The 11955-nt window shown below is 59.9% G+C and overlaps 1 protein-coding gene across 1 annotated transcript; it reads right to left on the bottom strand.

Moving 5' to 3' along the window:
• Positions 1-122: 122 nt before the first annotated feature.
• Positions 123-11583, bottom strand: PNPLA2 (patatin like phospholipase domain containing 2). Its single transcript, XM_043972639.1, has 10 exons — positions 11433-11583; positions 11135-11383; positions 7486-7718; positions 7216-7281; positions 6569-6778; positions 5572-5632; positions 5144-5344; positions 2431-2563; positions 1354-1476; positions 123-1128 (listed from the first exon to the last, which is right to left on the bottom strand). Exons 2-10 carry the CDS (start codon positions 11319-11321, stop codon positions 885-887), a joined length of 1458 nt encoding a protein of 485 aa, XP_043828574.1. The 5' UTR covers positions 11322-11383; positions 11433-11583; the 3' UTR covers positions 123-884.
• Between the last annotated feature and the right edge of the window lie 372 nt (positions 11584-11955).

The following is an 11955-nucleotide window of genomic DNA, read 5'->3' as shown; positions in this document are numbered from 1 at the left end:
TCTGAGGCAGGTGCAAACTCTGGTCCGGGCCTCCCCTGCCTTCCAACCTGAGACTAGGAGGGGCCAAGGGAGGATCCGAAGCCAGGTCCAGCTGGCCCTGGGCCCACGAATGAGGCGGCAGATCTGAGCTCCAGCCTTTATTACGACATCTATTTTCACCAAAATAAATAGTTCTGCGTACATTCTTCAGTAAAATGCGAGGAGGCACAAGCAGGGGTAATACTGCTCCTGGGGGGGTGGCCATATATTCACCCCAACCCCCAATACCAGTCTGAGCATTCCTTCCCAGGTCCGGCCACCACTCCACAGGCAGGGCCAGACACCAGGCACTCAGAGGGTCTAAAGCTCCCCAAAGCTGTCGGGGGCCTAGGGGTGAAGGCAGGGAAAATAAGGCACGGCCCCCACCCAGTGATTCCTGCTCCTAGCAGCCCTCACCTGGACTCAGCCCACTTTGGGCAGGGAAGACTCCCCAGCTAGAGCTGAAGCCCTGGGGGGAAGGGCCAGGACTGGTGGGGAGGGTCCTCCCCTCCTCAGATAGGCCCAGCCCATCCCCACAGGCTTTCAGCCAAACCTACTACCCCTAGGGGCCTGCTGGCCCCTCCCCTTCTAGAAGCACCGAGCCTGGGGCCTAGGCCCAGAACACACAAGCATTACCTGAGGGAGATTTCTTCTCCCTCCCTAGGAGAGACCCAGGCCCTCAGCAAAGGGGAACCTTGGTACTGAGTGCAAGTGGGGGAGGGGTGCAGGGGGAGCCCCAGGGGCTCTCAGTGGGGGGGAGGGGTGCCAGGGGAGCCCCAGGGGCTCTCAGTGGGGGGGAGGGGTGCCGGGGGAGCCCCAGGGGCTCTCAGTGGGGGGGAGGGGTGCAGGGGGAGCCCCAGGGGCTCTCAGTGGGGCGGGAGGGCAGGGGGCCCAGAGGGAGGCGTCTTCATCCGAAGGGCATCTGGGGGAAAGGCCACATTGGTACAAAAGAGACCCAGCAGAAGTTGACGTTGGTACTCCTCCCATTTGGCCACAGCATCCCCCAGTGACAAGTTGTTCCGCATCCATCGGGGCAAGGCATCTCCATAAAGAGACTGGGGTACTGAGGGCAGAGACTGTGCCCGCCGCAGCTCCAGGGGGTCAGTGAACCTGGAAGGCAAGGTCAAGGAAGTGTCACGTCCCCCACCCCCTACCCCCACCCCACCCCTGGAAGAAGAGAAGGAGGAAGGAGGCTGCCCCCTAGCTCTGAGGGAGGGTGTGGAGCTGCCCCCCCTGGCTCTGGGGGAGAGGGTGGAAGAGCTGTCCCCTGGCTCCTCTGAGTCAGCCCAGAGCCAGAAGCCAGAGACTCCCTGCCACTCTGCCTCTCACAGTTACCTTGTAGAAAGGTGGCTGCCCAGCTTCCTCTTGGCTCTCATCACCAGGTACTGACAGATGCTTCCTGTCTGCTCCTTCATCCACCTAATGTCCTCTGGAACATCAGGGAGCCACTCCAGTAACCTGGAGGCAGGGAAGGGGGATGGTGGGAAGGAAGGTCCCCGGCTGGCCCCCCCTAGGCCTTCTCCCCACACACCCTGGGGCTCCCCACCCAGCCCTGCTCCAGAGCACCTGCTACTCCTGGATGCCCCCTCCAGCTCCAGGGTGATAGCCAGGAGGGTCCTCAGGCCCACCCTCTTTGGATATTCTCCTCCTTGGTCATGATCACAGCTCCTGCTGTGGCTCCCATCTTTCCCATATTCTGCCCAGATGACTCCCCACCCCCTTCCTGCTGCTCAGGCCCAAGTCCCAGGGCCTGAGACGAAGTTCCACTTTCCTTCTCCCCAGTCCTCCCCCACTGCCCCATCCCAGGTCTTACCAGCCACCCAGCTTCCCCACTCCTCACCATGTGGCCCCTGTCCCCGTCAGCTGTCATTTCCTATCAGTTCTAGGCCTCTAACATCTCTCCATAATGTCCCCAATCCCATGGGGCCCCTAAGACTCTCTCCTGGACCATGGGGTCATTGGCCACCCTGCCCCTAGGGGTGCCATCCCCAAGGCAGAGGCCAAGCTAACATTCCTTCAAATACAACCCTGACCCCTTCGCTCCCCTCCCTCGAGACTGTTCTCCAGTCTTCTCTCTCCTTCACACACACACACACACACACACACACACACACACACACACACACACACACACGTTTTGCTTACAGATCTCCCTTCCCTGCTCCCCAGTGCCATCCTTCCAGACCCTTCCAGGCCACTTCCTCCAAGAAGCCTGAGATTCCCAGAACATCAGTCCTCCCTCCCCGTAACTTGGAATGTGGACTGGGATGGCATGGGCCTGTTGTCTCCCTGGGCTAGATGGGGCTGGCAGGAGCCTTCCAGGCAGGAGCTCCCGCCTCCCCTGGCTGTCCTCACCAGCCAAGCACTGGCTGACCCAAAGTGGGGAGCAGCCAGCTGGCCTGGTCACCTCACCTGATGGTAAAGGACACAGCGCTTTCCAGCGGCAGGGTGTAGGGCACCATCATGGCTGTGGCCAGTCGGACAGGGAGCATGTTGGAGAGGGTGCTCATGAAGTCTTTGGGCTCCACACAGGCCTCCAGCAGGGCTATGAGAAGACAGCACATGTGAGCACCCGAGCACATACGTGCACACGCATGCTCTCTAAGCCAGGCAAAGGCAGTAGCCAAGTGCCTGCAGTGAGGGACCAGGGCCCCAGGTTCCCATCTTCCTGACCGATGGCTGTCCCCCTCCTCCTCCTCACCCCAGACACACGCAGAGATCAGAACTTGCTCTCGCCATGAGCCACAGCGCAACCACGTCCACATTCAGGAAAAATGACATCTCAGCCCCTCACAATCTCTCCATTGGCCTCACAACCCTAAGCCCTGTTCTCCAACCTCACCATGACTTCCAGGGCATCTCCCCCACACCAGCCACTCTCCCCTCCTGTCGCTATCTTGACCCACTAGTGAACCAATTCAACTCTGCCCCATTTTCTTCTCTGGAGTCCCAAGACCCCTTAGCGTATGGCTGATCTTGCCTGGAGAAGCCACAGTCAGGGATCTCTCCCGCCATGTGGCACTTTGCTTACACACACACACACACACACACACACACACACACACACTGCTGAACAGAGGTGGAGAAAACTACGGAGACCACCTCAAATCTAGGTGTCACAACACCCAAGGGGTCCTCACTGCTGCCAGCAGTCCTGCTCGACCTCCCTCACCAGTTCACTCTCTGCCCGTCCCAGCTGCTCTTCCAAACCTTCTCCCCTCCACCATTTCAGTTGAGATCTTTGCCTCATGTTTGACAGAAAAAATGGTGGTTTTTCACTGAAAGCCCATGGTGTGTGGAATAGAGGCCGGGCCTGGGGTCAGGAAGAACCACATTCAAACGCACACAGCAGCCGTGAGCCTCTGGGCAAAAGACCTCTGTCAGCCTTAGAAAAGTAGAAAATGGGGGGCAGCTAGGTAGCACAGTGGATAGAGCACCAGCCCTGGAGTCAGGAGGACCTGAGTTCAAATCCAGCCTCAGACACTTAACATTTACTAGCTATGTGACCTAGGCAAGTCACTTAACCCCAATTGCCTCACCAAAAAAAAAAAAAAAGTAGAAAATGGGCACAATGGTAGCACCTACTTTGCAGGGAGGATCAAATTTAATGAAAGGTTGTTCCAACTGGGCCTAAGAGTGTGGTGGGGTGCTATTGTGCTGTAAGAGGTGGTGAGCAGGCAATTTTAGAGAAACGAAAAGTGAAAGGAGCAGAACCAGGAAAACATCGTACACAGTAACACGGCAATATTTTATCATGATCCATGATCGACTGGATGACGTAGCTGATCTGAGCAAAAATAATCCAAGACAATTCCAAAAGACTCATGAGGAAAAATGCTATTCACCTCCAAAGAAAGAACTGATATGTCTGATGCAGGTGGAAGCCTACTTTTTAAAAGCTTTTTGGGGTTTGGGGTTTTTTTTTGGGTCTGCATTTTCTTTTACAACATGGATAAAATACAAATGTATAATCTATATCAAATTGCTTGCCTTCTCAACGAGGGAGGGAGAGAGTTTGGAATTCAAAAAATCTTTAAATGGATGATAAAAACTGGTTTTTACATGTAATTGAAAAAAAAAGTTTTTTAAATACAATAAATGCTTGTTCATTACTCCCCCCTCTCCTCTCCTCATTCTCCATCAGAACAAGGCTAATTCCTCTTTACCTCCTGTGGGGTACTAACCGGTGTATGGCCAGGTCACACAAGGAAGCCGGACCTCCCATTCACATGGTTATATAAGGGGAAGTGTCTTGTGTGCATGCGCATCTTCCAGGCACCCCACCACATCCTCAGCCTTTCCTCTTGTCAACAGCTTCCCAGGGAAGTTTGTGTGTCCGCCTGGCCTCTCTCCTGCATGTCTTATTTGTCCCTCCCTACAGGAGGAGCCCCCTTAGGATTGGATGGTACGGGGATCAGGAGTGATCCGGTTGTGTCCACTGACCATCACGGAAGTTTGTTAGACAGGGATCAGGAGTGATCCGGTTGTGTCCACTGACCATCACGGAAGTTTGTTAGACAGGGATCAGGAGTGATCCGGTTGCCGGCTGTCACGGACAGGCCTCTGCCACCTATGTGTGAGCTGCTTATAAGAAATCTTTCCTTACTATTCGCAATGCGGGCTGTTCCACTATCTTCATCTCAGCTCACAGGGGCACTTACTCCCTGGCCTTTTGTGGGCTCCAGCCCCTCTTTCATGTGTAACCCTTACAACTGCTTGAAGATCATTCTCACGTCATCAAGCCACAGACTGGAAGAACAGGAAGCCCCCTCTGTGGCCTCAGCCCCCAACCTTGTGCCAAAGGACATCCCACTGTGCTCTGACTGCCTGAAGCCCCCAAAGTATCACCCCTGGGAGGAACTGTTTCCAGCCCAACTGGCCTTCAGTGACTCCTCTTCAGCGGCAGTCAGTGGCCAGAGAGCCGACCTTGGAGTCAGGAGAGACCTAGAACCCTTATCTGGAGGTGAATCACCTGGGGCCTATGTGTGCCCCTCTGTAAAGTCATCCCTTGGGAGCCTGGCATCTGCCCTGAAGCTTCTGCTGTGTGGCCTTCCTCTCTGTATCAGAGCCCCCGCATCCTTGCCCCTCCCACCGGTCCTGGGGGCAGAGGGGGTGTGGGGCCTACCTTCATTGAGCCTTGCTGGTAGGTGTTCCAGAATATGTTCTTCCATGGGGTCTCTACTCCCCAGGGCCAGCTGGTCCTGCCTGGCTTGGGCTCGCTCCTCTGCCACCTGAGCCGCCCCTGGCTTGCCTTCTTCCTCCTCTGGGGCTGGGGCCTTCCCAGAAGGGGGCAGTGCCAGCAGGGGATTCGGTTGGTTCAGGAGACCTGGGCAGATGAGACCAGATCAGCTTAGGGTGGGGAGGGAGGCTGTGCCTCTCCATTTGCCCAGCAGGGGGCAGTAGAGGCCTCAAGCATCAGGCCAGTTTCCCCCACCCCCTGCTTTCCCTTCCAAAGAAGAAAGGGCTGGAGGGCCCCTGCTGCCACTTCCATCCTAGTGGGTCGGCCTGAGGCTCAGAGCCCCCCTCCCAGAGGTCTGGGACAGGCCCACTCACCATTCCGCCGCAGAAAGCGAAGACCGTCCCTGTAACCCTGTTTGCACATCTCCCTCAGCACCTGAGACAGGGCACAGACAGAGTTGGGGAGGGGCAGAGGGGGGCTCTGCAACCTAGCCCCACCCCCACCCCAGCAGATCTCTCCCCTCCCTGCAAGGTTTCCCTCAGACCCCCAGGAATGCAGAGGAAGGCTCTGGACTCTAGGATGGAGAGTCTGAGCTGGACCAGCAGACCAGGGCTCCCATCGCTCCTTACGCTGGCCAACCATCTCTGGGGTGTCAGGGGTGCTCTCTGTCATGTGCTCTCTAGCTCTGCCTGGATCTCACTCCAGAGCTCCCTGCTGGTGCACCCCGGCCCGCGGTGTGTCCCCAGCCTCCTTGGCACCCCTGGCTCCTCCCAGGCTCCGGCTGGATCTCCCTCCAGCCATGGCTGGCCCCAACTCTCGGAGTGGGGAGTGGGGCTCCCCAGGGCCATCCCTGTCTCTCCTGAGCCAAAGCCCCGAGCCTGCTGGCCAGGCCCCCAAGAGCCTTCCTTCCTCCCCTCTGAGCTCAGCCCCTCCTTCACATCTCCCCCTGTCCCATGAAGACAGAAGTGTCCGGCTCATTTCAGCAGCAGCTTGAGCCACAAGGCCGCCTCTGCAGGCTCTCGGCTCCTGTGGAAGTGCTCTGCCACAAGGTGACCTGAAGCTCCCGGCCTGAGCCTGGCCCTCCTGCTAGGGTCAGCTCTGATACAATCTCCCGACGAAAGCCAAATGCCACCACTAGGCCTGGCAGACACTTCCCGGCCCATCACTTCTCTCATCTCTGAAAAGGGAACAACGGCAGCACCTGCCGTCTGGGCTGCTTGTAAGGGTCAGATGAGATTGGCGTTGGAAAGAGCTTGGCACAGAGCCGGGCATAGAGCAGGCACTTCACAAATGCTTCGGACCGCTCCCGCATCTTCTTCCCCATCTAGCCCTCCCGGTGTCCTCCCCCAGCCCAGCCCTAGGACCCCTCACCAGGGGCTCTGGGGGGAAGAGGGCCTTGGAGAGCCGGTACAGGTTCCGAAGGTTGAACTGGATGCTGGTGTTGGTGACCCGCAGCTCATGGATGTTGCTGGAGCTGTCCTGGGGACAGATGTCACTCTCCCCAGAGAACGGGGATACGGTGATGGTGTTCTTTAGCTCATAGAGGGGCAGGTTGTCCGAAATGCCGCCATCCACATAGCGCTGTGGGCCGTGAGCAAGAGGCGCGTCAGACTGGGCCTCCCCCTTCCCTTGCCCAACCCCTTCAGTCCAGCCCCCAGCCCAGCCCCCCAGCACCTCCCTTTCCCCTTTCCTCCCCTAAGGCCAGGAGAGGCTGCCTCATGGATGTGCCAGCGTGGGCCCTACTTCATGTAACCACTCCCCCTTTCAGCTCTCTGGGCTATTATTAACCACTTCTGCCTGATGCCAGCTCCAAGCTGGCCTTTTACCCACTGGGCCGATCAGACCCTTTGCCTGCCCTCCCCAGGCTCAGATGTACAGACAGGCCTGGCCTCACGCCTTGCCCAAAGGAAGCCTCAACATTGTGTAACACCAGGGAGCCCTCTCCAACCTCTACCCTGACCAACGCCCTCCCACTGCCCAGCCAAGCAGGGAAGAAGCCGGGGTGGGCCAGCACTCACCACGCCCTGCAGGGTCGGTGGGATGAGGCCACAATACACCGGGATGAAGGTACTGCAGACGTTGGCCTGGGGGACCAACAGGAATGAGGACCGGCCGGTGGGGGGGCCTCCCGAGTACATCCCCCCTCCCCCAGCACCCCCCACCTCCCCACACATGTGCACCCCCCCCAGCAGACACACATGCTTCCCTTCCTTCCCCCACGTTTGCAGGCCCCCAGCAGACATGAATGCTTCCCCCCCCAGTGCCCTCTCCACTGTTCGTGGGCGCACCTGGATAAGCTCCTCCTTAGAGTTGAAATGGGACAGGAGCACGTTCTCACCATCTGACACACGGGTTAGGGAGATGCCCAGGCGCCCATTGGCATGCTCATGGGCATCAGCTGGCAGGGTCTTCAGCAGGCAGCCACGAATGATCTTCACCAGGTTGAAAGAGGGGTGCAGAGGGCCCAGAAATCGCTTCCTTGCCTCCTTGGACACCTCGATGATGTTGGCACCAGCCTCGCCTGGGGAGAGATGAGGAGATCAGAGGGTGATGCCCTCGGCCTTGACCCCGGGCTGACTTTCCACACACCCTGGCCCTCTCCAGCCTCAGCTTACTACCTCCGACTCAAGGGTAACAATAGCAGTGACTACTTCCTCTTTGTGGGCTTCATACTAGTCTTAGTGAGGGCTCAAGAGTCCCAGGTGGGGGGGCCTGGGAGGCCCAAAAAGAGGCCCCCACGACCGCCTAGGTCAGTGTGGATGAGAGCCTGTCTGCCCAGGCCTGCCCCCTGCCAAGCACATCCCCATGAGGGCTCAGGGCAACAGAAAGGTCCTGGGGGGGGGGGTTGGGGAGGAGGGCACCACCGGGGGAAGAAGGGACAGGAAGCCTCAGCCCTGGTTGCTGCAGGATCCCAGATATCTGCCAGCAGGGGGAGGGGGCAAAGAGCCCTAACTAACTTCTGTTCTGCCCCACAGGCCCCGAGGGCCAGACTACCCTTGTAGCCTTTTCCCCTGGAGCTGGGGCCAGAAGGTCCCATCCACCCATCACATGCTTGGACCAGAGCCAGGCTGTGGGCATTACATGCCCTCTAGGGCCCTGCTATTCCCAGCCTGGATGGGTGACCTTGGGCACTTCTCCCTGAAAATGGAGCAGCGGGGAAAACAGGCACTCACACCTCTCTCTCCTGTCTCTGTCCCTGTCTCTCTCTTGCTCCCTCCTCCCTTCTCTCTCCTGTCTGTCTCTCTCCTCTCCTCCATCTCTTTTTACATCTGTCTGTCTCCCCTCTATTCTATCCTACCTCCCTATCCCTCCCTCCTCTCTATCTGTCTCTGCCTCTGTGTCCCTCCCTCTGTTTCTTCCTCTTCACCCCAAATAGGACAAGGAAGGGCTCTGCAGGCAGTAGCCTTGTTTGTCCTGGCTCACACAGTGACCTGACCCTGGAGCCAGGGAGATCCGGGCTCTCACCCTGCCTCTGACCCATCCTGTTGGGGCTTACCCTAACTTCACCATGGGTGGTTGGCACCAGTAAAACACTAAAACTTACAGGGCTCTGGCCAGTTCTGAGGGGCAGAGGGAGTGCCCATCAGCACTGGTGAAGGAAGTTTCCTCCTATGGAAGTCCCCTAGATCAATGAAATCTCAGGGAGTGTCCTCCATGAGAGGGTGAGATCTCTGATTAGCGGCCAGCCAAATGGTCTTTTTCTCCCCAGAGCCCTTGGGACCAGTCCTTTCCCCACTGTGACCCTCAGATCCTCCACAGGATGTCTCCAAATGCTGTTTCAGTTTTCAGCCTCAGCCGGGTCCATGTCCCCACAGCCTGGGCTCTCCTGGGCAGGACCCAAAGGGAAGGAGGGGAAGGAGCAGAGAGGCTGTAGACCCCAACCCTGGCATAAGGGAGGGCCCCAGACAACATTCTCCTCCCAGCACAGGCTGGGGGTGCAATCCAGGACCAGCCTCAGAATGCCCCACAGGAGCCCTGGCAACCAGCCAGGACCTAGTCTACTGCTTTCAGACACCCAAGCACTGGAGAAATTGGGGGTGGCATCACTTTACACCCCCCCCCAACAAACAATAGGGAGGAGGAATTGGGGCATGGCAACTGGGAATCTCACCCCTCCCACCAAAGGGGGCTGGCCAACAGAAGCCCGGATCACTTCTGCCTGTTTTCAGAAACACCTGGTGGATAGACCATGGCCCTGGAGTCAGACACTTACTAGCTGTGTGACCCTGAGCAAGTCACCTTACCGCACTGCCTCCAAAACAAAACAAAACAAGTAAACCCGCAGCACCGCCTGTGCTGTGTAAAGTGAGTTCCCTCTTACCCAGAAGGGGCTCAGAGAGGAAACTGTCTGAAGGGCACGGCTCACCCCAAACCCCATTCAGCCTGCTGATCTTGGCCTCCCAACTAGACAGACTGGGGGGGAAGGAGTCCGAGTATCCCCCCCCCCCAGCCCGATTTCTGAGGTCACTCATTGAGGGCGGAGGGCTGAGATTGGGCTGAACAACCAGCCCCACCCCCATCAGGCAGCTGAGGCCCAGGAAGGGGGCCTCAGTACCCTGGGCTTCCTTCCTCTCTCTGCCAGCCTCCTGCCACCCAACTGACCGACCTGGGGCGAAGCCCTTTCCCTTTGTGGGAGATGAGAAAGTCAGGCCTCACCAAGGTTCCCCACCTCCAAGACTCAGGAACTGAGTCGTGGGAGCCAAAGGTCAACAGAATGAGAACAGAGGTGGCCAGAGCAGCAGGAGCCTGTGGGGAAGGTGGCCCCACCCTTGGGGTCAGGCAGGTCCTGAACCCCTCTCTAGGTATGGGGGTGGGGGGAAAAGGCACCCACCGAGGCTCACCAGGTGAGCCCTCAACTCACTTCTGGGCTGGGGGGAGGGGCAGGAGCAGGGGCAGGCCTCAGCAGAAGGAGCCCATGTAGCACATCCCAGGGTTCTTCAGCCCCCAGCCCTCAGCAACCTGCTCCCCAGGGGCCTAATGGGGCTAGGGGCCCACTGAGTCCCTCACTAGTTCCCACGTGCACCCAGGGGTTACATGGCAACGAAAGGGGATAGAAAAGGGGAGAGGGGTGCCTGCAGTTTCTGTTTTTCCATCTCCTGGTATCAGCCTGAGAATCCAAGAATGAATCATCCCGGATTTGCCTCAGTTTCCCTAATTCTAGAAGGAACTGCCACAACATTAGACTTCCTGTGATTGTGACCCAGCTCTGGCTGGTTCTGCCTAAAACGAAGGACTTCTCAGGTGGGCCTGAGGACCAAATATCTGCCCCTCACACAGCTCCTCAGCACCAGGGAGACTGACTTTCTGGGTGCTGGGATAGAGAGTGACCGCCCAGGCCCACAACAGCAGAGCCCTGAAGGAATCGCAGAGCAGAGGGGCCTGGGATCAGAGACCTCCTGCCTGCCTTGGAAGAAGCCTGTTTTAACGGGGAAACTGAGGCAGGGGCCCAAACCCACGATCTTCTAGGAGCCCTCTCTGGAAGGTGGGGCAGAGGACAGGACTCTAGGGACTGAAGGCCAGGTCGAGTCCATGGGGTATTTACCAGAGACTGGGGCATCGAAAGGCAGAAGGCGAGCCCCCGAATAGCCCAGAAAGAGGGCCTCTAAAGTGGGGCTCGGGAGCCTTTATTGGGGGAGCCCCAAGAAGGCTGATGGCGGAGGGAGAAATGGGGCACGTCCCTGGGGGGCACCAGCGCTCCTCTGACCCCCGCCCTTCTCTTCTCCCGTAGCCCCCAGCCCCACCCCCAACAGGCCGGCCCCTGCGAGGCTCCGCCCGCAACCGCCGAGGAAAACAAGCCGGGGCCCCGCCCCCCCTGGGGGCCCCTAGCCATTGGTGGACGCTCGAGCTCCGGGACAGAGCATCCCGTCCCTTGGGACGGCCCGTCGGGGCGCTGGGCCCGCGTGCCCCCCCTCCCCGTCCCAGGCCGGCCCCACTCACCCAGGCAGGCGCCGGTGACCAGCGCGGTGGCGGTCAGCGCCCCGGCGGACGCGCCGTAGATGCGGCGGGCATTGGCCACCAGGAAGGGGGCGTGCTCGCGAAGGCAGCTGGCCACGCCAATGTGGTAGACGCCCAGGAAGCCGCAGCCGGCGAACGAGATGTTCCACGCCGTCTCCTTGGGAAACATCGCTGGGCCGCCCGGCCCGAGGGGGCCGGGGGGCGGCGGGACCGGGGGGCGGCGGGGCCGGGGGGCCCGGGGGCCCGGGGCGCGGCGGGGCCGGGGGGCAGCGGGGCCGGGCGCACGGGTGCCGCCGGCTGCCGAAGGTCGGCTTGGGAAGTCAGGCGCGGGCTCGGATCAGCCCCTGGCCAGCTCCGTCGGGGCGGGCGACCTTGTCTTGTCTCGGCGGCGGCGAAGTCCGGGACCTGGGGAGGCGGAGACAGCTGTGCCGGCGGCGCCCAGGAGGCGGCGTTATAAGAGTGGGACGAGGGGCGGGCCCGCGCCGGCCCCGCCTCCCCGGACGGCCCCGAGCCCGGGCCCAGGGGCGGAGTCCCGAGTGCCGGGGGACCCAATGGCCGACCCGGTGGCCCCACCGCCCCCTCGGGAGGAGCGGCTCCGGGAACCGGCCGCCGCCCTCCAAGTCCCCCCGGGGAGCCCCGCAGCCCGCCCGGCCCCAGGACACAAACACCCGCACGTGCGCGGACCTCTACCGAGGCCCGGGCACCGGGCACCCGAGCCCTGCCCCCGGGACGCGCACGGAACCCCGAGGCTGCCTCGGCCAAGAGACACGAAGGTCCCACCATAGACCAGGGATAGACCCGGA

The sequence above is a fragment of the Dromiciops gliroides genome, chromosome 6 (genome assembly GCF_019393635.1).
Source record: "Dromiciops gliroides isolate mDroGli1 chromosome 6, mDroGli1.pri, whole genome shotgun sequence".
Taxonomy (NCBI): Eukaryota; Metazoa; Chordata; class Mammalia; order Microbiotheria; family Microbiotheriidae; genus Dromiciops; species Dromiciops gliroides.
The sequence above is the reverse complement of the archived record's forward strand: the minus strand, read 5'-3'. Positions and strand labels throughout refer to the sequence as shown.